We start from the raw sequence: 27,539 nt of genomic DNA, 5'->3' as shown, positions 1-27,539 counted from the left end.
TTTCACATCCTGTTCAGCACTATTACTTCTTATCTTTTTGATAACAGCCATTCTAATGGGCATGAGATGATATCTTATTGTGGTTTTGATTGACATTTTCCTAATAATTAGTGATGTTAAACATCTTTTCATGTGCCTGTTGGCCATCTGTATGTCCCCTTTGAAAATATGTCTATTCAGATTCTCTGCCCATTTTTTAATCATTTGTTGTGGTTGAGTTGTATCAGTGCTAAGTTGCTCAGTCGTTTCCAACTCTTTGTGACCCCATGGACTATAGCCCGCCAGGCTTCTCTGTCCGTGGAATTCTCCAGGAAGAATACTACAATGGGGTAGCCATCCCCTTCTCCAGGGAACCCAGAGATCAAACCTGTGTCTCCTGCATTGACAGGGCAGATTCTTTACCATTGTGCCACCTGGGATGCCCCATATATTTGGATAACAACCTCTTATTGGATATATGATTTGCAAATATCTTCTCCCATTCAGTAGGTAGTTTGTTGTTTTGCTGATTGTTTCCTTTGCTGTGCAGACATTTTGAAGTTTTATTTAATCCCATTTGTTTATATTTGCTTTTGTTTCCCTTGCCTAAGAAGACATACTCAGGAAGATATTGCTAAGACTGATAGACTGCACTGCCTATTTTTTTTTTTTTTTTAGAGTTTTGTAGTTTCATGTCTTACATTCAAGTCTTTAATCCATTTTAAATTTTTGTGTATGGTATAAAATGAAAACCTTTAATTATCTGAATAAATTCTCCTTTAGCAAGCAAAACACTCAATATTACACATTTATAGGTAATCCAATTTATAACTAATGTATATTGATACTCTCAAGTAACATGTTGACTTAAGCCCTATGAGGGGTGTTAAAATAGTACCCTGAATACTTAATTTTTCTTAACATTTTTATAAAAATATATGTTGGAAAAAAGGTTTACACATTTCTAAACAGTCTCCAATTCCAGTGGTTGCATGGCAGCAATGACCTTTAAAATTTGTCTCATATTTTGGAAGGCTATGACCACAACTCTAGGGAAATAATGCAGAAACCAAGGAATGAAGTGAAAATGTACACATACCTTATACTTGAACTATGTCATGCTGGGAATTTGCACTTGATTATAATGAACCTTTTGTAACAGAGTTCTAGAGCTAGACTTTAGGGTTGGAAAAACAAAGAAAGGCTAGAGTGCTGTCTACAGCAGTGCTTTTCAATCTTTAGCCAAGTGCCTAAGAACCCCCTGGAGAACTTGGAAAAACTCAAGACTGTTGTGCCTCCTCTCAGAGGTTCTCAGAGACTTTGTTTCAGTGGTCTTGAGAGAAGCCAAAGAATTTGCATTTCTTCCAAGCTTCCAGGTGACACTGTTTACTGAGTGCTGTTGTTGTTGTTTAGTTGCTAAGTTGTGACTCTTTGCAATCCCATGGACTGTAGCCTATCAGGCTCCTCTGCCCATGAGATTCTCCAGCCAAGAATACTGGAGTGGATTGCCATTTCCTTCCCCCGAGTATCATCCCAACCCAGGGATCAAATTCACATTTCCTGTTTGGCAGGGGGGATTCTTTATCACTGAGCCACCTGGGACCACTGTTCTAAAGAGCACCAACATCATAATACGTTATGGGGATCACCATGCTTTAGAGATTTTTTACATTCTTCAGGTTTCTGAGGAAAACAAATAAAACCCAGAGAGGGAGACATATTTTTGTTAAAGACAAAATAGAGGAGAAAAGTTTATGAAGCAAACAATGACATCTTTAATGCAACAAAAGGTACCAGTTTTATTTAGCAGGTCATGGGCGTAAGGACACAGGTATGCTTAGAGAAAGATTTATGTGGAAATAACCACACATGGCTGTGCTAAGATTTATCTAGAAGATGTTAACCTGCCATTTTCTCACATTCTGTTAACTCAAGTGAATCCGTACAGGTCTTATCATTTGGGCTCTGACAAGAGCTTAAGCTACAACCACACTTCAATGTAGCCTTCTTTGGAAAACACTTTGCTAAATTAATGCCAAAAGCAATAGGGACATTCCAAGGGTCTTGATCTGTTTTTGAAAAACAAAGACACAAAGAATCAATGAAACATGAAGACTGAGAGGAGGTGTTCTTCAAATAAGACAAATTGAGGTTATTTTTCAGTTGAATCAAAACATATTTCATGGGCTTCTCGGGTTGGTTTTAGACAGTTGGAGGTTGCTTTCAAGTCATAACTTGCTTTTTTTTCCCCTGAAATTATCAGCGAGCATCAAACACTGGGCTCAATTATATATAACAAGGTTAAGAGATACCATGGGAACATTTCATGCAAAGATGGGCTCAATAAAGGACAGAAACGGTAGGGACCTAACAGAAGTAGAAGATATTAAGAAGAGGTGGCAAGAATACACAGAAGAACTGTACAAAAAAGATCTTCACGACCCAGATAATCATGATGGTGTGATCACTCACCTAGAGTCAGACATCCTAGAATGTGAAGTCAAGTGGGCCTTAGGAAGCATCCCTATGAACAAAGCTAGTGGAGGTGATGGAATTCCAGTTGAGCTATTTCAAATTCTGAAAGATGATGCTGTGAAAGTGCTGCACTCAATATGCCAGCAAATTTGGAAAACTCAGCAGTGGCCACAGGACTAGAAAAGGTCAGTTTTCATTCTAATCCCAAAGAAAGGCAATGCCAAAGAATGCTCAAACTACCACACAATTGCATTCATCTCACATGCTAGTAAAGTTATACTCAAAATTTTCCAAGCCAGGCTTCAACATGTGAACCGTGAACTTCCAGATGTTCAAGCTGGTTTTAGAAAAGGCAGAGGAACCAAATTGCCAACATCTGCTGGATCATGGAAAAAGCAAGAGAGTTCCAGAAAAACATCTATTTCTGCTTTATTGACTATGCCAAAGCCTTAATTGGATCACAATAAACTGTGGAAAATTCTGAAAGAGACGGGAATACCAGACCACCTGACCTACCTCTTGAGAAACCTGTATGCAGGTAGGGAAGCAACAGTTAGAATTGGACATGGAACAACAGACTGGTTCCAAATAGGAAAGGAGTACATCAAGGCTGTATATTGTCACCCTGATTATTTAACTTATATGCAGACTACATCATGAGAAACGCTGGGCTGGAAGAAGCACAAGCTGGACTCAAGATTGCCAGGAGAAATATCAATAACTTTAGATATGTAGATGACACCACCCTTATGGCAGAAGCATCCAGTCCCATCACTTCATGGCAAATAGATGGGGAAACAGTGGAAACAGTGTCGGACTTTATTTTTCTGGGCTCCAAAATCACTGCAGATGGTGACTGCAGCCATGAAATTAAAAGACGCTTAGTCCTTGGAAGGAAAGTTATGACCAACCTAGACAGCATATTAAAAAGCAAGAGATATTACTTTGTCAACTAAGGTCCGTCTAGTCAAGGCTATGGTTTTCCCAGTGGTCATGTATGGATGGGAGAGTTGGACTATAAAGAAAGCTGAGTGCTGAAGAATTGATGCTTTTGAACTGTGGTTTTGGAGAAGACTCTTGAGAATCCCTTGGACTGCATGGAGATCCAACCAGTCCATCCTAAAGGAGAACAGTGCTGGGTGTTCATTGGAAGGGCTGATGTTGAAGCTGAAACTCCAATACTTTGGCCACCTCATGCGAAGAGCTGACTCATTTGAAAAGACCGTGATGTTGGGAAAGATTGAAGGCGGGAGGAGAAGTGGACAACAGAGGATAAGATGGTTGGAGGGCATCACCGACTCAATGGACATGGGTTTGGGTGGACTCTGGGAGTTGGTGACGAACAGGGAGGCCTGGAGTGCTGCAGTTCATGGGGTCGCAAAGAGTTGGACATGACTGAGTGACTGAACTGAACTTCTTCAAATTGCCCTGTATGTATTCTACATTTGAGGGGTATCTTGGTTAAAAATCACTTCTGTAACATGAATTGAAGTAAAATGATAAGGGTTCTATCTCCAGTTACAGAAAACAAATTCTGCCATTTTCAAGTTGCATTTGGATAAGTCCAAGAGAAAATATACTTTCAGGTTATTATATATTCAATTCAAATAGCTCCATCACTTTAATAAATCACAAGGAAGAATTACAATAGTAAATGAATGCTATGAACTTAGGCCTTCCTGGATGGCTCAGTGATAAAGAATGTGCCTGCAATGCAGGAGATGTGGGTTCAATCCCTGGGTGGGGTAGATCCCCTGGAGGAGAAAATGGCAACCCACTCCAGTATTCCTGCCTGAAAAATCTCAGGGACAGAAAGGCCTGATGGGCTACAGTCCAAAGGGTCGAAAAGAACGGGACATAACTGAGCAACTAAGCAGAGCATAAACATGCATAATTAACAAGTCAAACTAAGTAAGCTATGACTTTCTATAAAGAAACCCAATGCCAATGAGATTTTCAAGCAATGTTTCTTCTAAATATTATTCTTTTTATGGAACCATATCTGTGTCATCAATTTGCTGGATAATATGCTCTATCTGCTGTGGCAGATTAACAAAACTGGATCTAATAATTTCTTAGCAACTACAGATGCTTTAAAATCCTTTGGCTATAGTCTTTATGATATAGGTCATTGGTTTCAAGATTTTAAGAGTACAGATGTTTCATGAAGTCAATGTTTCATGAAGCTTATTCTAAATTTGCTACGAGTCACAGCCTCAATTCAGAGTTCTAGAAATTCTGACTTGCTATAATTCCAAATGCTGAAAGGTTAGCTCATTGCGGGTCTTACTGGAATAATGCTAGATTATAAAATTTGCCATTCAATGAAACTCACAAAAGAAAGGTGATTTTTCAGATAGATACCAATTTAAAGAATCAGTTGTAGCCTTATTCAATGCCTAAGTGTCACTTAGTCTTTCTAGACTTCTTTATTGATTTAGACATTTGGTTTCAAATGCTGTTGGTGGTAAACTGTCCATCTTCATTTGTTTCCTTACAAGGACAGTGATAAGCTACAAAACGGAGTGGCTTCTTTTTTCATCACTTACCTAGGTTTTGCCACATGCTGAAAATTTCACAACCCATTGTTACCCGCATGTCACCATATCTGAAATAGAACACAAATCAAACCTGATACAAAGACTCCAGAAAAAAAGAAGTTATCTGTGTCTTTGTGGGACACAATCTATCATTCTGAATTAAAAGACAACATGTTCTTAATTGAAAATGTTTAATGTACACATCTTTTACTGAGGTATAACTGATATAATATCATATTGCACTTAGGTATACAACATAACATTTTGAATATTTGTATATATTGCAAAATTGTCACCACAGTAAGTCCAGTTAATATCCATCACCATAACTAGTTTTTTTCTTTTGATGAAAACTTTCAAGATGCAGTCTCCTAGCTACTTTCAAATATGCAATGCAGTATTATTAACTAGAATCACCGTGTTATATGTACATTAAATCCCCATGACATTCATTTAATAACCGGAAATTTGTACAATGTATTAATACATGTCTTGACGGCTCTAATTTAAATTCACATATCAACCCTTGAGTGAAACATTTGTCTCATAATTTTTGGCTCCTATAGTATTTTTGAATCCCGAAAGACTGAGGACAAAGATTTCTAAATAAGTTCAAAACAGTGAAATTTCCAGAAAAGCTGCCTATTGTCCTCTTGGTCATTACCTCTCCACTTTGATTTCTAGTTATGGAGATCAGATTTATGAATCACTCGAACTGAAATACTTTTTAAAAGTCACAACATTTGATTTGCCTCATATACTTACCCAATTATACACTGGTACTTACTTTTCTAATACCTTTTTCTTTTTGGAAGGTGTAAACATCTCTAACTGCAGACACAACTGGTTTATAAAAATTACCGCAAGGTAAAAGTAGGAATCCCAGATCTAAAATGAGAATGACATATTTAAATACTATGGGGTTACAAAAATATTTACAGATGAAGTGACAAGATATCTTGGATTTGCTTCAAAAGTGGTAAGTGGATGGGGGGAGAGTTGCAATAAGATGGGCCTTGAGTTGATAGTAGCTGTACCTGGGTATGGGTACATGCGGGATTCATCATACTATTCTCTTTATTTTTATACATCTGTGAAATTTCCTATAAAAAAGAAGCAAACTAACAAAATAGATAATATTTTTATATTGCTGTATCCCAAGTTTCATGGGCTCTCTGGTATATGCTAAATGGTAGATACTTCATTTCTCTCATAATATGTCTGTGTGTCTCCAAGGAGGCTGAGGCATAAGCTGGATAATTTTATTTCAGTGTGATTTCATTTTGGAACCCCTTTTAATGTAGGACTCAAAAAAAAAAAAAAAAGAAAGATACATACACACTTTTGGATATGCTAATTGATTTAAATTCAGAGAGTACATAAAAATTCCCCACCCAGACAAATCTTCTAAGTTCTCTTACACGAAAAACACATTAGAAAGAGATCAAAATAAAAGTTCCAGAAATAAATGTAACCAAAAACACAGAGGACATAGGGAAAGAAACGACTTTTCTATTGACACCATGTAAAATTAAAGATTAATATGAGAAACATTATAAAGGATTAATATATGTTATACATAAATAGTGCTCACAAAAAAAAAAGAATATAAAACTCTAAGCAAAATAATGAACAAAAGAACAGACCTCACGAAACATGAATTTTAGTCAATAATTAGTCAATAACTAATAACTTTCACTTTCACACATTGGAGAAGGAAATGGCAACCCACTCCAGTGTTCTTGCCTGGAGAATCCCAGGGACGGGGGAGCCTGGTGGGCTTCCGTCTGTGGGGTCACACAGAGTCGGACACGACTGAAGTGACTTAGCAACAGAAGTAGTTAATGATTAATAACCAATGAATAATTAATAACATAACTGGTGAGAAATGTGGGCTTCCCCTTGGCTCAGATGGTAAAGAATCTGCCTGCAATACAGGAGACCAGGGTTTGATCCCTGGGTTGGGAAGGTCCCCTGGAGAAGGAAACAGCAACCCACTCCAGTATCCTTGCCTGGAAAATCCAATGGACAGAGGAAGCTGGCAGGCTACAGTCCATGGGGTTGCAAAGAGTCAGACATGACTGAGTGACTTCACTTCACCTCAGTGAGAAATGTAAATAAAGCAAAAAAATTGTTCCCCTTATCAAATTGCCCCCCCAGAATGGTCTCCTCTAGTGCTGGTGTACACCTAGGCCATCAAATATAATTGTTACAACCTTTAACTCAACATTTTCATTTATAAATATCTATCCAAAGAAACAATTAGGAATATAAGTCAAATTTTATTTTGTAAGAAATACATAAAAAAAGTAATTGATGAGAATAAAATGGTAGAAACAAATTGAATATTAAAAAGTAATGTGGTGATTATGAAATTTTGATATTTTATTATAAAGACATTTGTTAAGCAACCACTAAAATTCCACTGGTTTCTATTATACTTTTTGTATTTTCTAGTTCTCTGATAAGGAAACTTTATTGAATGTTTAGTATAAAAGATGTTATTTTTAAAAGAATGGGAAATTCAGATGTCGAAACATAAAAGACCACTAAGATGGGACAGCAGGATGGGCACTGCCCATCCTTAATCTACCATTTTTCATTCTGTATTTAACAGATGGTACACTGAGAATTCTTAGAGACCCAGGCATATCACATTACATTACAAACTTACAGAGATCTGCCCTAAAGAATCTTACTAATGTTTCATTTTTTTTCTTTTTACTAGTTCATTCTAAAATATAAGAAGATAGAGATCTAAAGGAACTAACCAGTTTACTTTGTAAATATGCTTTTTACATAAACTCTATTTTAAAAGATGTTTTAAAACATTATGCTCTAAGTTCTTTTTGTCATGCAGGGGATCAAAAAGAGAATTAAAATTTACAGTAACAGTAAAGAACATTCTTTCCTCTTGAGCACTATGATTTCGATCAGGTTGATGAACATAGTTATAGACCTAACTTACTCACAAATAGAATGAAGAACTCTTAACATTATTCATAATTGAAAGTAATATACTCCAAGATTAATTTGAGGTAGCCAAAATAACTTTATTTTCCTATAACTAAGAGAAAGAAAATTCATGAGGCAATTTCTTGAGAGACAATGTAAAACCTTTTAGCTCAAGCAAGATAGTCATCTAAATGGATACTGACCTTATAATCAAAGTTTTCATTTAAGAAGTTCTTCCGAAGTGCATCTGACAGGTACAGAACTGTTGTAATAATGACGCTAGTGATAAAAAAGAATACATTTTAAGTTGAAAACTTCACATTAGTGAAAATCATTTATTAGGCAAGAATAAAGTAATTAAGACAAAAGAAAACCTCTTCAGTAAGCCTGTGGAATGATATTAGATAATTCATATTTGAAATAAAAAAGAGGACACCTAGAAAAAAAAGTAAAAGAATCAATCTATCAATGAAATGATTTGCAGAAAAATCTTTAAATTCATATGACTCAGAATTATATTGTCTTGATGTTTTAAAATTTTCAAATTTCTAAACCAAGCAAAAACTTTTTAATAAATTTACAACAGTCTATATTTTATTAACATGGAAGAAAGTATAAAAACTTATAAAATACAGCAAAAGAGAGAGAGCCCAAAGATGAAATGGGCAGGCTACAGCAACAGATTATATTGAGTATTTATTTGACCGTCTTCTCTCTGCTCTCCCCTATTTAAGGTGTTAGCGGGCATGTAAGGGCTATGGGAGTCAGATTCCCTCTCCATGGTGACAAGATTGCCACTAAAGAAACCATTACAGACTGTGAAATTGTCTATATCCTAGTACTAAGCTGTGTGAAACTGACAGTGTTACAGCAGTTTAGAGAATGGGGCATCTCTGGGCTGGAGAATTAGGGAAAGCCTGTCAGAGGGGCCATATGAAGTCATCTGTATCTTGCAAGGGAGATTAAAAAAGGAAGATTTAGTAAGCATCCTTGGTTAACTCTTGAGTTAAGCAATTTGTTCAAAATCTGCTCCTTTTTACAGCTACAAGAGCATATGTTCAAAACTGAATGCAGTTCCAATTGACTCATTTAATGTCAGATAACAGCATTTATTGAAACAAGATAGGTCACTCCCCAAACCACCAGAAACCAAGCACCAATTTATAAATGATTGATATTTAAAATCTCTTTGGCATTTTCTAAGATGCATGCATAAGGAAGTGCTTGTGATGTGATGAGGCCCTAGTTCTCATTACAGGACTTGTAACTGAAGGATGTAATTGTATGACCCTAGGTAAAATAACAGCAAACAAAACAAAACATGTCATCAACCTCACACCTTGGTTATCCTACTGGTAAAATAGAGATTAAAAGAATATTTACTCATTAGAAGAATATTTATAGTTTTTGAAGAACATAAATGTTAATTATTGCAATCTGTTGGAAAACTCACTATTATAGTCTCCCTGTGGGGCAGGAGAGGACTAACGAGGCTAAGGAATAGATGGTTGAATATGGAAACTCAAGTTAACAACTTATTGACAGAGATATATTAATACATCTTTTGTCACCTGTTATTGACTGGAGATGTTTCAACATTCACTTACATAACAAATTGCTGGCCACAGGCAGTTTCTGCCAAAACCCCCGGTCAATAATGTGTTAAGAAGAAAGAGAAGAAAACCACCATTTTCTTGGGTACTTGCTCTACCATGAGCCAGCACTGTGTTACATTCATGTGCCTTTTAACATGTCATTTACATCTTCCAATGAATCATTCTATGAAAGTCAAGCATAAGTAAAGCCTTTGAGATTGAGAAGTCCTATGGTTTTTTCTATCACCAAATGACAGATATCAACAGTGAATGCCACATCAAAGAGAAAAACCACATATATCAAAACAGTATAAAGTGACAACTGTCCAAGGACACTGATGAAATCCATGATGGTAACTGACTAAGTTTCTAAGGTAGTTCATTCAAATCTTATATAAAACTAAAGCTTAATTATCAGAAAATGGAACGCTATCAGGCAAGGAAGAGGCTCTTTGTCCAGCACCTATTACATTGTTGGGCTTCTAAGTTTAAAGAAGAAAATTTTGCATCCTTAACAAATGCTTTCCTTCAATAGTCAATGAAGAAACATACACAGAACCACGATACCTGAGTTTCACATCAAAACCACCTTCTGGCCCGCAACTCTAGCTTGGACTGTTGTTCAGAAACAGTAACCTCTAGTGTTAGTAAAACATGACATATCTGAGATTTGGATTATTGCACCCAATGCTGTGGAAAGGAACCAACAAACTCAATCTTCCAAATGAAATGATTCCTTGGCAAAGACTACTCATTTGTAAAGTATATGCTGGATCCCAAACACATGAACAAAATCCATGGCTTCTTGAATAGCGCTTGCTGGTAAACAACAAGGAGTCTCTCTGGCTTTATGAAGGACCTGTGAGCCTCAAGCTGACTGCTTACTGGAATCACTGGGGAGCTTTAAAAACACAGACATCTGGATCACACCCCAAAGATTTAATAATTGGACTGGGGTGCAATGTGGACCTCAGGATCAGTAAAACTCCCAGGTGATTCCTATGTACACCTAGAGCTCTAGACAAACCTCTGCTCCAAACAAACATTTTTAAAAGTTAGACAAACTTCCATGGGTGCCTGGTGATCAGTTAAGATGTAGATCATGATTCAGCAAGTTTGGGATAGGGCTAAAAGTTCTGCATTTCTTACAAGCTCCAGGAAATGTTCATGCTGTTGATTCACAATCCAACTTTTGAAGAGCAAGGCTCTAGAGAGGTCCAAGTCAGAAACGCATTCCAAACAACACTGCTTCACATTTTCCTGCCTTCGAGAATTTTAGGCCAATGACTACTGTGGCTCTTTAACAGGACATGCATCCTTGCTTGACACTGAACATCTCACCCTCTTACCAAGGGTGCTTTATCATCAGGCATAAGAAGTACAAGGCACAGGCCTTTTCAGGCCTAACAAACTACGTGTGTTTGTTAGTTGCTCAGTCATGTTCAACTCTGTGCAACCCCATGGATTGTAGCCTGCCAGACTTCTCTGTCCTTGAGATTTTCCAGGTAAGAATACTGGAGTGGGTTGCCATTTCCTTCTCCAGGGGATCTTCCTGACTCAGGGATCGAACCTGGGTCTCTTGCATTGCAGGAAGATTCTTCACCATCTCAGTCACCAGGGAAGCCTGGCAATTTATTCCATAGGCCAATACTTTAAAAAACAAAATGTAAAAACTGCTTTTCATTTTGGCATGCGGCAGGTGGTATGATGAGGGATAAGACCTTCAAAAATATGACTTCCCAGGGCTAAAAAGATCTTAAAATGACTATTTCAATTGCTTTTCATTTATGCTTATAATATTCAGCCCAAGTCACAGAGGCAGCTCCCAGAGCTTTTTATGTCTCAGTACTAAGACAGTTTCCTGGCATACAGGCCCTCAATCAGCTAAAAAGGCACATATATATTATGGCTCCTTCACTGTGGTGGAAACCTGTAGTGTTTAAGGATTTTTCTTTACTTGTTCTAATTTACCCAAAACCATGTGGTTCCTTTGGTTTTATTCTTTTACTCATGACTCAGTTTTTGAATACGTGGACTTTTCAAATCTCAGGGTTCCAATTCAATAGCCAAGAAAGGTTTGCAATCTGTTACTACAAATGGTCAAAATACTGGTGTCTGCCATAGGAATGCAAGCATAAGGATCACTTTTGACAACCCTAATCTATTGCACAGCATGATAAATATATACATAAAAGAGAAACTCACAGACAGGAAATCAAAGCTCTTTCTTCAGGTTTTCCAGCTGCCACCTCATTTCTTGCATTTAGAAAGTATTTTTATGCAATGCCATCCCCCCAGAGAAACCTCATCTATAAACTGTCCTTTTGAAAACTACTCTAACCTGATAATCTGCTCAAGCGAAAGCCCATCTCCATAAATTATAAATGGACTGAATATTTTGGATTCCAATATCCAGTTTTTGGATAAATTGGGCATCAACAAGGTTAATGTTTGTGCACTGAAAAACTAAGGAGATCTAAACTTGGAGGATGACAAATTCCCTATAATATGGAGGGTTAAGAGGGCAGATCAAAATCCTGGACAGTCATCAGGGGAAACTGACCTAAGCTGCTGCTGCTAAGTCGCTTCAGTCATGCCCGACTCTGTGTGACGCCATAGATGGCAGCCCACCAGGCTCCGCTGTCCCTGTTCCAGGCAAGAGTACTGGAGTGGGTCGCCATTGCCTTCTCCGTGACCTAAGCTGCTGCTGCTGCTAAGTCGCTTCAGTTGTATCCGACTCTGTGCAATCCCATAGACAGCAGCCCACCAGGCTCCCCTGTCCCTGAGATTCTCCAGGCAAGAACACTGGAGTGGGTTGCCATTTCCTTCTCCAATGCATGAAAATGAAAAGTGAAAGTGAAGTCGCTCAGTCATGTCTGACTCTTCGTGACCCCATGGACTGCAGCCTACGAGGCTCCTCCGCCCATGGGATTTTCCAGGCAAGACTACTGGAGTGGGGTGCCATTGCCTTCTCCGGTGACCTAAGCTAGTGGTCCTCAAATGTCAGTACATGAGTAGCACCTGAAAGATACATAAAGCTTTAGGGTCTCACCAGAGGCTATGGCTTGGTGAGATCACACCAGGGCTCAGCCACGTGATTCTGATGCATGTGATCATTCATTGTGAGGTCTGGTGTTAGAGATGGAAAAGAAGATAGATGAGGATTGGAACTTGGTAAGCAACGACATTTGGGAAATTTGTCTATGGTAAACACTGCATCACCAAGGGCCTAGCCCAGTAAGTATTTGCTGAATGACTGTAGTTTCAAACCGGTATTTAAATCTATGGTTTGTGATAACTATTTGCTGTACTAGATATTTCTAAAATGTAAGCCTTGTAGAACTTTTTATACTTTTCTATAGCTATTTTTTTTTAATAATGTTTTTCTAAGAACAGTTTTAGGCTTACAGGCTTATTGCAAAGATAATACAGAGAGCTCCTGTATACGTCATACCCAGTTTCCACTATTATTAACCTCTATTATTGGTATGGTACATTTATCACTGTAAAAGAACCAATACTGTTTCTATAGATATTTTGAAGAGACTGAGATTAAGACAGGCAAAGCTGATGGAGAAAGCCACTCCAAGTGGAGGTCACAGAATTAGCCAAAACAGGAAGGCAGGAAACGAAGTGATTCTGCTTTTAGTCAAGGAGGTATGCAGTGCGGGTGAGGTCAAAAGAATCAACAAGGATTGAAATGGAAGGAATTTTAGAAATTCCATGACCTTCTCCTCTGGGCAGTGTTGGTACAAAATCACTCATGTGGCAACAGCCTCAGCGTTTGTTTGTTTGGCCTGTTAGACTTAAATCCTAATGTATTCTTGTCTTTCCTTATGTATTCATTCTACTAACTCCTCACACCTCACCAGGAGATGCAGGCAATTCTTTTGTAAATATTTGCTATAACTCTGGAAGTATGGCACATTTCTCTTAGTAATATACAGTTTTTGGTAAAAATCATTATCTTCCCCACGCCCCCCCCCCACAGTAAAGTATTTAAAGATAATGACCCTAATAGAAAAACCCCACCATCAACAAAAAACAATAGTAGTTATTTTTCAATGTGTCTTCAGCAGATGGTGGACTTCCCTGGTGGCTCAGATGATAAAGAATCTGCCTGCAAAGCAGGAGACCCTGGCTCAATCCCTGGGTTGGGAAGAACATCTGGAGAAGGGAATGGTTGCCTTCTCCAGTTATTCTTGCCTGGAAAATTCCATGGACAGAGAAGCCTGGCAGACCTCAGGCTTCCCTGGTGGCTCAGATGGTAAAGAATATGCCTGCAATGCAGGAGAACTGGTTCAATCCCCAGGTGGGGAAGATCCCTTGGAAAAGGGAATGGTAACCCACTTCAGTATTCTTGCTTGGAAAATTCCATGGACAGAGGAGCCTGAATGGCTGCAGTCCATGGTGTTGGAAAGAGTCAGACGTAACTGAGCGACTGACACTTTCAATTTTTCACTTTCAACAGATCATCTACTCTAACATAAAACTTTTCATAGTCAGTATCACATACTTTGTCTTCCTTCCTGTTACAATGGATCAATGCTCCTAGCTAAAGCCAAGCTTCCTGGTGGGTACTTTATCAGTGCTACCCTAAGTGTGGTGAGCTTCCTTCATTGAGAAAGTCTCACCACAAAAAACAATGTCAATGGAACTAAACTGTATGCTTACGCAGCTGACCTAATTTCCAGTGCAAGTTGACAGTGGACAGCGTTACCTTCAGAAAAGGTGTTATCAGACAGGCACAATGAGAAATCCTGCACTTGATCTCACCCCGACTGGCTTACCCAAGGACACTGTTTCTTCACTTAGGCCTGTTTTCTTTAGCACTATCAATATTTCTTTTTTCTGTGCCCTTCCTATCTGTAAACCAACATGCATAATATTCCATATTCAGAAATGAATCTGAGCATTCATATCTTCTTCCAGATATAGCCACATTTCTCTGCTCCTTCTTACAGAAAAATCTTCTAAAGAGCTGATAATTATTGCTTTCATTTTTTCAATTCCCATCTGCTCTCAAATTCACTCTGATAAGAATTTCATCTCTACCACTCCACTGAAATAGCACTTGTCAAGGTCACCAGTATCTGCATCCCACTGCCAAAACCCAGGGATAATTGTCAGTCTTCATCCTCCAACCTCCCAGAAGCTCTTTACCTCCTTCCTTTATGAAATATTTTCTTCATATGGTTAATATTATGCCCTTCTGGTTCTCATCTTACATCATAGGCTACTCCTTTTCCATCTCTGTTGCTGGTGGCTTCCAAACATCTTGACCTTGGAAGGCTGGCATGTTGCAGGGCCCAGTCTTAAGTAGGCTTCTCTTTTCAATCTGTACTTTCCTCTAGAGTGCTTTCATTCAGTTTGATGACTTCAAATACTACCCAATGCTGAGGACCTCAAACGTATTAGCATGTCGCTAGTCTTAACTTAAGAGCTCCATACAAGCATGTCCAGCCTCATTTCTTACAACTCCACTTGGGTATCTAACAGTATCTCAAATTTCTGCTCAATAAAGGATCCCTCACCTCTCCCATTCCTCTCTCAGTATCTTCCATTTAAGTGAATGTTACCACCATTTATTCTTCTGTTGAGAACACAATTCTAAGAGCCATCTTCAAACTTTTTTCTCACCTGCCCACATCCAGCCATCTGCAAGTTTTGTCATCTCTGTTTTCAAACAGGGGCTCTGTATCAACCCAGGGAGGTGGGGTGGGGAGGGAGATGGGAGGGAAGTTCAAAAGGGAGGGGATATATGTATAACTATGGCTGATTAATGATTAATGTTGAGGTTTGATAGAAAACAACAAAATTCTGTAAAGCAATTATCCTTCAATAAAAAAATAAATAAAAAATTAAAAAAAAAATTGATCTTCTCACTACCTTCATTGCAATCCACCTGTTCAAGTCATCAGCATCTCTTACCCGCATTGCTGTATTAAGATCCTAACTGGTCTTTTCTGGTTTCTCTCGTCTCTTTCAGTTCAGTTCAGTTCAGTCGCTCAGTCGTGTCCGACTCTTTGCGACCCCATGAATCACAGCACGCCAGGTCTCCCTGTCCATCACCAACTCCTGGAGTTCACTCAATCTCATGTCCATCGAGTCAGTGATGCCATCCAGCCATCTCATTCTCTGTCATCCCCGTCTCCTCCCACCCCCAATCCCTCCCAGCATCAGACTCTTTTCCAGTGAGTCAACTCATCACATGAGGTGGCCAAAGTATTGGAGTTTCAGCTTTAGCATCAGTCCTTCCAATGAACACCCAGGATTGATCTCCTTTAGAATGGACTGGTTGGATCTCCTTGCAGTCCAAGGGACTCTCAAGAGTCTTCTCCAGCACCACAGTTCAAAAGCATCAATTCTTCGGTGCTCAGCTTTCTTCACAGTCCAACTCTCACATCCAAACATGACCACGGGAAAAACCATAGCCTTGACTAGACGGACCTTGGTTGGCAAAGTAATGTCTCTGCTTTTTAATATGCTATCTAGGTTGGTCATAACTTTCCTTCCAAGGAGTAAGCATCTCTTAATTTCCTGGCTGCAATCAGCATCTGCAGTGATTCTGGAGCCCCCCAAAATAAAGTCTGACACTGTTTCCACTGTTTCCCCATCTATTTCCCATGAAGTGATGGGACCAGATGCCATGATCTTCGTTTTCTGAATGTTGAGCTTCAAGCCAAACTTTTCACTCTCCTCTTTCACTTTCACCAAGAGGCCTTTGAGTTCCTCTTCACCCCCCTAATATCTGGACCTTGTCTTCTTCCAACCTCGTTTTTACTGGTTCCTTCCCTCCTCATTTTCTCCACACAGTCTTCCAGATCCTTGAATGTGCCATCTTGACTCTGACCACAGGGCCTGTGTGTATGCTATTCCTGCTGATAAGAAGTCTTCCTTTGCTGTCTACCTATTAACTCCTGCTACAGACTTCAGCTCAAGTTTCACTCCTTCATAAAAACTCCTCCTATTCCAGTCCAGAGCAAAGTTCCTTTCATAGCCCCCCTCTCAGAACTGTGCTTTTTATCATGATGACATTTATTTTACAGATTAGGCACTAGAAAATATTTTCTGAATGAAGGAGTCAGTGAAGGAATGGATGATCTTCCCTAAGAATCTCTGACTCCATAAATCACTTATTTGCTATATATATCTCATTTGAACATAAACTGGTGAAGGTAATAATCAGCTAAACAATTCAGTGTTTGGTGGGAAAACACACACACACACAAAAGTAAATGTTTGAAGCCAACATGCAGAGAAGATAAACAAAATAAGGGTCTGAAATTTTAACTGCAGGGTTAGGGAATTTTTACTTTCCTCACTAAGCAAATGTTGAAAATATGTATAAAGCTGTGACTTTATTTTTGTACTGTATTTTGCAATGTGTATGGAAGAGGGTGGAGAGAAGCCTGTCTCAACGTGTCCTGTATTTTTGGTATTCAATTTTCATCTTCCTTATGTTCCTTCTTTCTCAGATTGAGCAGTTGTCCTCATGTGAAACATCTACCAAGAACTTACAGTGGCCAGGCACAATTAAGCTTTGAAGGCAAGCAGAAGTCAGCTTTCTTATCCTTGGGAAATTTAGCCTGAACACACAATGTGAGACATTCAGGTAGAAAAAAACAAAAGACCATACTAACAGCCAGGTATTTATAGTCACAGCTTTTGGTAGAACTTCACATAATGCAGAGAAGCTACAGGATTTGGGACAGCACAGTTTAAAGATAGCATTTAACTGACTTGAAAACACTGGAAGAAAGGACCAACATATAAAAGAACACATACTTTGTGGGATGAGCTATTCAATTGAGTTCAAGCCTAGGCAATGGTGACTTCTGGGCCAGTTACCATCAATTTGACATGTATCGAGCATACAAGTGGGTAATAAAAGTGGAAGCTTAGGTGAAAATGCCTCTTTGAGGGGCACTTCTCAAATATTTCTCTATCAAACTTAGTGTCATGGAAGAAAATGTCGTCAACTTCAGGGACCTAGATCTAGCTTCTGAAACTTGCTTCCATACAATTTAATGAAGTAAAAACCTTTCAATTTCTGGTGTGGGCTCTTTAACATATTTAAAATATCTTTCAGAGATTTATTTCTCTGTCAATACTATTGATGTTTATATTTTTTAACAGATAAGACACAAATAGCTGAAGGGTTATTTCTGAACTATCAGTTCAGTTCAGTCGCTCAGTCATGTCTGACTCTTTGTGACTCCATGGACTGTAGCACGCCAGGCCTCCCTGTCCATTGCCATCTCCTGGAGTTCACTCAAACTCATGTCCTTTGAGTCGGTGATGCCATACAACCATCTCATCCTCTGTCGTCCCCTTCTCCTCCCACCTTCAATCTTTCCTAGCATCAGGGTCTTTTCAAATGAGTTCTTCGTATCAGGTGGCCAAAGTATTGGAGTAGTTTCAGCATCAGCATCAGTTCTTCCAATGAATATTCAGGACTGATTTCCTTTAGAATGGACTGGTTGGATCTAGAGTCTTCACCAACACCACAGTTCAAAAGCATCAGTTCTTCAGTGTTCAGCTTTATAGTCCAACTTTCACATCCATACATGACTATTGGAAAAACCATTATCACACAAGAAAGATCCCACATGCTTTCAAGATTTGAATGGGAAATGACTATGACAGTTAAATGAGGAGAGGAGAGGAAACTGTGAACAGCAGAAATCAGGGGGTCTATTCCAACTTGGCAAGTGGTTCACAGGCTGTGGAGTCCTGTCTATGAATTAGGTTGGATATACCACAGCCAGACATCACCAGGGGAAAAGTAGTGCCAGATTCCTATCAGCACTGACTTGGGTGTCAATGGAATGATGGTACTGCATTCAGCAAAGTCTTACGAACTTTTTCTTAGGTTTGCTATGGGACTAATCTTTGGTTTAAACACATTACACAGAGCTCATCTCTAACAGAGCCATGCTCCTATTTAGCTAACATTAGGGATGGAAATCTTAAACATTGTAAGTTTACTCAAAAACAGAATCTGACTTCTAAGTCTGCTCCCCACTCACATGACCATAAAGTCTTCCCAAGTGTAGTAGAGATTTTTAGGTGGCAGCAGAGTGAGATGGCATTTCCTATCATAAGCCACATGACTGTCATGGTTTTCAGAAGCTCAACCACCACCTTTGTACAAAAGGAAAAAAAATGTTAAATTCACTTTCAGTTTGAATGTCTGCCACTGGAAATTCTAATTCAAGTCAAAATATCCCTCTGCACACAGGGCAGGCAGGATAACCAAATAATGATGCTGTGTGATGATGATGTCAACAGCACAGACCCCCTTCTATGCTGGCTCCCTGGACCACTTAACACCCTCCCCAGGTACCCAGAATATTTGCTGTTTGGTAACGAGGCCAGAAACATGACCAGTGGTTCCCACTTAAACCTGTAGGATCTGGACATCCAGATGAAGAGATATTTGATTCTACTCACAGATATCAAACTAAATATGCTAAACTCTAAAGAGAGCTATTTCAGGATTCTCAATTAGTCTTCAAAATGGAAAAGCTGTTTCTGTACTTATGTAAAATATAATATGCCATATTATACAATTTGTTACTTCACAAAGTTTTTAACACAGCATTTTAACACCTCCTCGTCTCTAAACGTGTACTGCAGCAGAAGCCATATTAGGCATCTCTAATCAACATCAAACCCTATCTTCCTGGGGCTCTTACCTTCATCATATTTGGGTACCTGGGGAGGACAAATGGTGTTTTTGACCCACGAACAGTTACCTGAAGAATCCAACCTGTACCCTGAGCATGAGGGTTTAGGGGATGGAAGAAGAGGAGGAAGGAGAGGGAGGCAAATGTGGGCTGGAAGGAAAGGATGCTTATGAAACAGGGTAAATTATAAGTGTGGAGGTAAAGATCATGCCACTTTCCTAAAAACAAAGAAACAAACAAAAAAATCCCCACTTCATCTTCATTTCAAATCCTGAGATAACAGAGGCCAAAGTGTGAGAGCAGATAAACCCATGACGCTGTGCCCTCCAGGAATAGCTCCTGGAATAGAAGGCCATTCTGACCACCCCTTACTCTCCTTTCCTGGTTCCTACTCATTCAACTATTGACCTCAGATCATTTTACTTTTTACCCCCAATATACTTAATATAAGCTAATTTTGTCAATATCAGTAATTCCCCAAATGTCTGTATCTCTTCCTGAACTTCTTTCAGAGCACTATTTTCAGCCTTCTGTTGGTCACATCACTCAGGTGTGTAAAAGGAACTTCAATCTTCACCTGCCTAACTCAGGGGTCCTATCTTATTTCCAGTGCTCAGCACATGGGAGATGCTGAATGTATTCTCTGAGTTAAAATGAGTTAAGAAAGATCAGAAATGACTCAAGGGTCCAGAAACAAAGCTGATATTAAATAACCTATGGTACATATAGTCAATGGAATATTATACAGCTACAAAAGAAAATGGCAAGCCACTCCAGTAGTATTGCCTAGAAAATCCCATGGATGGAGGAGCCTGGTAGGCTACAGTCTGTGGGGCCGCTAAGGGTCGGACACGACTGAGCAACTTCACTTTCACTTTTCACTTTCACACATTGGAGAAGGAAATGGCAACCCACTCCAGTGTTCTTGCCTGGAGAATCCCAGGGATGGGGGAGCCTGGTGGGCTTCCGTTTGTGGGGTCACACAGAGTCGGACACGACTGAAGTGACTTAGCAGCAGCACAAAAGAAAAAGAAACCATAAATGAATGAGGGACTTTCCACATATTGATTTGGAAAGATTCCCAGGATTTTTATGTAAAAGAAAGATCTGCAGGACAGTTCATTTATTCTGCTACCTGCTAAGTTCTGCATAAAGGAACAGTGGAAGGACATGCAAGAAACAAATAAAAGTGGTTATTGCAGGCTGGGAGTAGGGGTAAATAATGAGGGTGGGAGAGGGACTTCTTAAGGCATACTCTGTTATACTGTTTGATTTTTGAGCTATGTTAATATATTATCTATTTAAAACAAATAGTAATGATTAGGAAAAGCAAGCAAGCAAGCAAAGAGACAAACAAAACAAGTGAGACAAGTTAACTCAGAAGCAAAGAAAAAGAACTCCAGGATTTGGAGGTTTCAAATTTGAAATCAAAGTGAATGTATCATTTCATATTCTCCACTTTCCATATTCAATGAGTTGCAATTATCATCAGTGTAAATGTCTTACTTGTTAGCCACCAAGCGCATGACAGTCCAGTCCTTTGGAAACATCTCTGGGCGTATCAATATTCGGAACACAGTAAATATCTGCAGCAGGAAATCCTTGGGTAGGGAGGAAAGAGACCATATTACTGAGTTATAGAAATTGTTCACACACACACATACACACACAGAGCTATTGTTACCATTTCCAAAGCACTTACAGAGAAAGGACCCATACTCAATACTTTACCCAGGAGAAAAAATCATCTCCCTTCCCATTCTCAGTGCCCAGTTGATTTGCTACCCTTCCCAAACGTTCCTCCTTCTTTCTCTTTCTCATGCATAGTGGAAATGATGCTTTTTCTCCACAAGCTCTAAACATTTAGGTTTGAGAAATAACACAGAACTGAACTGAAACTTCAGAACTTTTCAGTTCAAGAGAACTGCAAAGGGTATTAGTTCAATTATGCTTTCCTTTAAGTGGGTGTTAGAATTTAGAAAGCTATGCTCATTGAAAAGCAAAAATCCATGTTTCTTAAAGGGCATTCTAAAAATGCAGGATTAATGGGATACATGGAGGTTTATAGAATCTGAAGGTCCTAGGCAGAATAAATAGAGAGAGGGATGTGTATGAAGCTGAGCCCAGTGACAAGTCCTTAGAAACTAAGAGTATGTCAAGGTATTCTTCACAGAGATGCCATGCTAGGGGGCACTGGTATTTACGGAGATGATATCTTTAAGCCGACCACCTGGAAACACTCTTGACAAAAAGCTATTGTCAGTCATGGAAATACCATTTCTTAAAACATTGTAAGAAACAGACCCAAAGTGCTGGAGCACATTATACTTAATAAGAACTCAAGAAACTAACATACTGCAGGTAATGAATGAAATGGAGCTTGCCCTACTCAAAAAGAGATCGGCTCAATCTAATTATGATTTAGATTTGTTAACTAGAAAACTTAAAGATAGTTTGTAACTTACCGCTAGGAAAATATATTTCACAATTCACTGAAGGTAACAGTATGATGTTGCTTAGAAAAACACCCCAAATATAAGAGTTTTATTTATCAAACCTAACAACACATTAGGTTAAATAAGTAAGCCACTTGAATATAAGATTATCATTGTCACCCATACCATCAGTCGACAGAAATATCCTAAAAAGCTAGAAACACATGGGAGCTGGACGTGTGTGTTTACATATTCTAACAGCTTTGATCAAACCCATAAATATTTTGACAAGGATTTAATTTAGTTTCTTTGGCATCAGCACACATACACTTATATGTAGTCCATTCCATGTGGAAACATGCCCACTAGGTCATCTGTCTTTAAATGGTGAGACAGACCCTTCCTGTTTTGGCAGAATTACCACAGACAGTTTCCCAAACGTATTCTCCTTCAGGTCAGATAATTTTGGGCAACCTCCTATTCTAGCCCTCTGTTGGGATAGGGGGTCATTAGCACACCAAAACTGTGAGAAGCTCTTTATAATACACTTCTAAAAGTTTTTTCAGTTTTCCTGTTCATTTTTCAGCGTTTTGCAGACATGAACACATATAACCCTTGCAAAAACTGTTTGCATTTACCTTTCAAAGTGTTATACCTCACTCTAGTTTTCTGTCTTGATGTATTTGCTTAGATAGACATTAAAGGAAAATCCTGAAGGTGGGGAGTCACTTGTTTTTCATAGTTTACAAGTACTTTGGTTGGGAGAATGAAATGGCAGCCCACACCAGTATTCTTGCCTGGAGAATCCCATGGACTGAGGCTTCAGGTGGGCTATAGCCCACGGGGTCGCAAGGACTCAGATACTACAGAAGCAACTTAGCACACATGCACTTGTGTGTGTGTGTGCCCGCACCCTCAGTTGCTAAGTCGCGACTGTTTGTGACCCCAAGAACTGTAGCCCAAAGGCTCCTCTATCCATGGACTTTTCCAGGCAAAAAAAGTGGAGTGGATTACCATTTCCTTCTCGAGTGGATCTTCCTGACCCAGGGATTGAATCCACATCTCTTGTTGCTTCTCCTGTACTGGCAGGTGGAATCTTTACCACTATAGGTTCTAAAATGCTGATGCTTCATCTTTTCTCCTCTAATCATTAAATAGAATTGGAAATTGGAGGCAGCACCCCTCACAGTAGGGAATAGGAGAGAGGGATGTCTGTTGTACAGAGGAAAACAAAAATGGCTGAAAAATTGGTTTACAGGAGGCAAGATATCTATCTTCAGGGCTAGCAACTTTGACTGCTGTTTTGTAGTACAGTGGACAAAGGCAAAGTTATTCCAGGTGTAGGATTGGTGACATACAACAAAAACAAGAGATCTTTTCAAGAAAATTAGAGATATCAAGGGAATATTTCATGCAAAGATGGGCTCGATAAAGGACAGAAATGGCATGAACCTAACAGAAGCAGAAGATATTAAGTAGAGGTGGCAAGAATACACAGAAGAACTGTACAAAAAAGATCTTCACGAAGAAGATAATCACGATGGTGTGATCACTCACCTGGAACATTCATCCAGGTCACTCACATTTATCTTGGAATGTGAAGTCAAGTGGGCCTTAGAGAGCATCACTACGAACAAAGCTAGTGGAGGTGATGGAATTCCAATTGAGCTATTTCAAATTCTGAAAGATGATGCTGTGAAAGTGCTGCACTCAATATGTCAGCAAATTTGGAAAACTCAGCAGTGGCTACAGGACTGGAAAAGGTCAGTCTTCATTCCAATCCCAAAGAAAGGGAATGCCAAAGAATGCTCAAACTACTGCACAATTGCACTCATCTCACATGCTAGTAAAATCATGCTCAAAATTCTCCAAGCCAGGCTTCAGAAACATGTGAACCGTGAACTTCCAGATGTTCAAGAGGGTTTTAGAAAAGGCAGAGGAACCAGAGATCAAATTGCCAACATCCGCTGGATCATGGAGAAAGCAAGAGGGTTCCAGAAAAACATCTATTTCTGCTTCACTGACTATGCCAAAGCCTTTGACTGTGTGGATCACAATAAACTGTGGAACATTCTGAAAGAGATGGGAATCCCAGACCACCTGACCTGCCTCTTGAGAAACCTGTATGCAGGTCTGGAAGCAACAGTTAGAACTGGACATGGAACAACAGACTGGTTCCAAATAGGAAAAGGAGTACGTCAAGGTTGTATATTGTCACCCTGCTTATTTAACTTATATGCAGAGTACATCATGAGGAACGTTGGGCTGGAAGAAGCACAAGCTGGAATCAAGATTGCTGGGAGAAATATCAATAACCTCAGATATGCAGATGACACCACCCTTATGGCAGAAAGTGAAGAGGAACTCAAAGGCCTCTTGATGAAAGTGAAAGAGGAGAGTGAAAAGTTTGGCTTAAAGCTCAGCATTCAGAAAACGAAGATCATGGCATCTGGTCCCATCACTTCATGGGAAATAGATGGGGAAACAGTGGAAACAGTGTCAGACTTTATTTTTTTGGGCTCCAAAATCACTGCAGATGCTGATTGCAGCCATGAAATTAAAAGATGCTTACTCCTTGGAAGGAAAGTTATGACCAACCTAGACAGCATATTAAAAAGCAGACATTACTTTGCCAACAAAGGTCCATCTAGTCAAGGCTATGGTTTTTCCCGTGGTCATGTATGGATGTGAGAGTTGGACTGTGAAGAAAGCTGATAGCCGAAGAATTGATGCTTTTGAACTGTGGTGTTGGAGAAGACTCTTGAGAGTCCCTTGGACTGCAAGGAGATCCAACCAGTCCATTCTAAAGGAGATCAATCCTGGGTGTTCATTGGAGGGACTGATGCTAAAGCTGAAACTCCAATACTTTGGCCACCTCATGCGACGAGTTGACTCACTGGAAAAGATTCTGATGTTAGGATGGATTGGGGGTGGGAGGAGACGGGGACAACAAAGAATGAGATGGCTGGATGGCATCACCGACTCGATGGACATGAGTTTGAGTGAACTCCGGGAGTTGGTGATGGACAGGGAGACCTGGCGTGCTGTGACTCATGGGGTGGCAAAGAGTCGGACACGACTGAGCGACTGAAATGAACTGAACTGTACCTGTTTCTGTACCATCTCATTTCCCTATTCCCATTTATCTCACAAAATAAAAGGCGTGGCAGCATGGGGCCTTGGGCCAATGCCTACAAACTGACATTAACCTCTATTTCCCTGAAGAAAACCTCTCACAATCTCAGGTAGCTTTCTAAGCTTCATCTACCTTTGCGGAACCAAACACAGTCATTTGTAGAAATCTTATAATGAAAAATAAAAGAACATTATACTGAGATCAGAAAATCTAGATTTTAATCCTGCCTCTGTCATTAACAAACTCAATGACCTAGATAATTTATTTAACCTCTCTGAAGCTGAGCTCTGAGGCTTTATAATGTGAGGGCTTGGGCTTTCCTGGTGACTCAGATGCTAAAATAGAGAAGGAAATGGCAACCCACTCCAGTATTCTTGCCTAGATAATTCGGTGGACAGGGGAGCCTGGTGGGCTGCTGTACATGAGGCTGCACAGGGTCGGACATGACTGAAGTGACTTAGCAGCAGCAGCAGAGGGTAAAATATCTGCCTGCAATGCATGACCCAGGTTCAATCCCTGGATTGGGAAGATCCTCTGGAGAAGGGAATGGGTACCCACTCTAGTATTCTTGTCTGGAGAATTCCATGGACAGAGGAGCCTAGTAGACGACAGTCCATGGAGTCTCAAAGAGTCAGACATGACTGAGTGACTAACACTTTAAAGTCTCTTGTAGTTAGAAGAGACTAAAAATAATTAACACAGTCACTCATCTCTTCATGCAATATGCAAAACTTTGTATTTCTAAACTGTAGTTTAATGTTTCAGTAGATAGTAACACAAGCACATTCCACTGTGGTAGTTATACGGGTTCAGCAAGTATTCTTGTCAACCGCCTTGTGACAGGTTACGTTTCAAACTCAGTTCCAATATTTAAATCACTAAGACCTGAATGTGAGGCTCAACATCCCATCCCTCCCCAAATATAAGGGTATTTCCTTGTCTGTTCTAAGGACTTTTCACTAAACAAGAATGTCTGCACAGATAAGTGAAATTATTTTGCACATATGAACAACAAGTAACAGATTCTTTCTAAAATTTAAAAAAAGAACACTGTTGCAATCATACTCTGGTTTGGATAGCACATAAGTGTTTCATATGCCATTATTTTAAAATTGGCAGCCTGGTAGCAGTTTCTTTTTTGTTTGTTAACTTCAAATAGCACAACATAGTTATTTAATTGCATTACTGGTTATTATTCAAATAAGGGATCAAAAGTTTAAAAAAATAGGGAGGTGTTATTTCACAGCAATGCTTCTTTTTTGCAGTGCAAGAGGTTCAAAGAAGAAGGTTCAGGTGAAAACCTTCACAAACAGTAAAAAGTCTCACATTCAAATAGAAAATAAAGCAGAAGTAATTGCTGTGGTGTTAGATTATCATTAACATTTATTCATTCATAAATATTGGGTGCTTTAATATGTGCTCGGCACTGTAAAGGAGGCTGGGGACACCTAGCGGGATAAAATATATTCTTCCATTTATTCATGCAAGATATTTACACAGTACCTGCAACAGGCCACACTGTAATGAGTTAGCTGAATGTGACTTTTGCTTTTCTCAAACTCAGTTTTGAGGGAGAGATGAGTGCTCATCTATTTAAGGATGTGTTACAAACTAGGACAAATCTGTGGGCCAGTTATTTCACCGCTTCCCTGATATCTCAGATGGTTAGACGACAGTCCATGGAGTTTCAAAGAGTCAGACATGACTGAGTGACTAACACTTTAAAGTCTCTTGTAGTTAGAAGAGACTAAAAATAATTAATATGGTCGTTAATTGCAGTGACCATATTGCAGGTCACTGCAATTGACCTGCATTGCAGACCTGCAATGTGGAGACCCGGGTTTGATCCCTGGGTCAGGAAGATCCCCTGGAGAAGGAAATGGCAACCCACTCCAGCATTCTTGCCTGGAATATCCCATGGATGGACAAGCTTGGTGGGCTTGGAGGGCTACAGGCCATGGGGTTGCAAAGAGTCGGACAGGACTGAGGGACTAACACTTTCACTTTCACAGGTATTTCACACCAAGGCAAGGGTACCACCCAGCCCCAGAGGCAAAACAGAACACTGACTCACCCAGGCTGCAAAAGGGAGTGCTCAGAAATGGGGTGGGTAGGTGGATCAGTTCAGTTCAGTTGCTCAGTCATGTCTGACTCTTTGAGACCCCATGGACTGCAGCACACCAGGCCTCCCTGTCCATCACCAACTCCCGGAGTTTACTCAAACTATTGTCCATTGAATTGGTGATGCCATCAAACCATCTCATCTGTTCCCTTCTCCTCCCATCTTCAATCTTTCCCAGCATCAGGGTCTTTTCTAATTAGTCAGTTCTTCATATCAGGTGGCCAAAGTATTGGAGTTTCAGCTTCAGCATCAGTCCTTTCAATGAATAGTGAGGACTGATTTCTTTTAGGATGGACTGGTTGGATGTCCTTGCAGTCCAAGGGACTCTCAAGAGTCTTCACCAACACCACAGTTCAAAAGCATCAATTCTTCGGTACTCAGCTTTCTTTATAGTCGAACTCTCACATCCATACATGACTACTGGAAAAACCATAGCTTTGGCTAGATGGACCTTTGTTGGCAAAGGAATGTCTCTGTTTTTTAATATGCTGTCTAGTTGGTCATAACTTTTCTTCCAAGGAGCAAGCGTCTTTTAATCTCATGGCTGGAGTCACCAACTGCAGTGATTCTGGAGCCCCAAAAAATAAAATCTGTCAGTTTCCCCATCTAT

The 27,539-nt window shown here is 39.6% G+C and overlaps 1 protein-coding gene across 4 annotated transcripts in view; it reads right to left on the bottom strand.

The window, feature by feature from the left end:
• DOCK4 (dedicator of cytokinesis 4) overlaps positions 1–27,539 on the bottom strand; it is a 488,437-nt gene that overhangs the window by 81,052 nt on the left and 379,846 nt on the right. For all 4 annotated transcript variants that reach the window (XM_055420853.2, XM_055420851.2, XM_055420852.2 and 1 more), the window contains exons 27-30: positions 20,743–20,837; positions 8,153–8,228; positions 5,782–5,882; positions 5,004–5,062 (exon numbers count right to left, since the gene is read on the bottom strand). In XM_055420853.2, coding sequence (XP_055276828.1) covers positions 5,004–5,062; positions 5,782–5,882; positions 8,153–8,228; positions 20,743–20,837 — 331 coding nt within the window. The remainder of the gene's footprint in view (positions 1–5,003; positions 5,063–5,781; positions 5,883–8,152; positions 8,229–20,742; positions 20,838–27,539) is intronic.

Source organism: Moschus berezovskii, chromosome 3 (genome assembly GCF_049115385.1).
Source record: "Moschus berezovskii isolate FMDL1 chromosome 3, NW_MosBer_1.0, whole genome shotgun sequence".
NCBI lineage: Eukaryota > Metazoa > Chordata > Mammalia > Artiodactyla > Moschidae > Moschus > Moschus berezovskii.
Note: the sequence above shows the minus strand (reverse complement) of the source record. Positions and strands in the feature narration are given on the sequence as shown.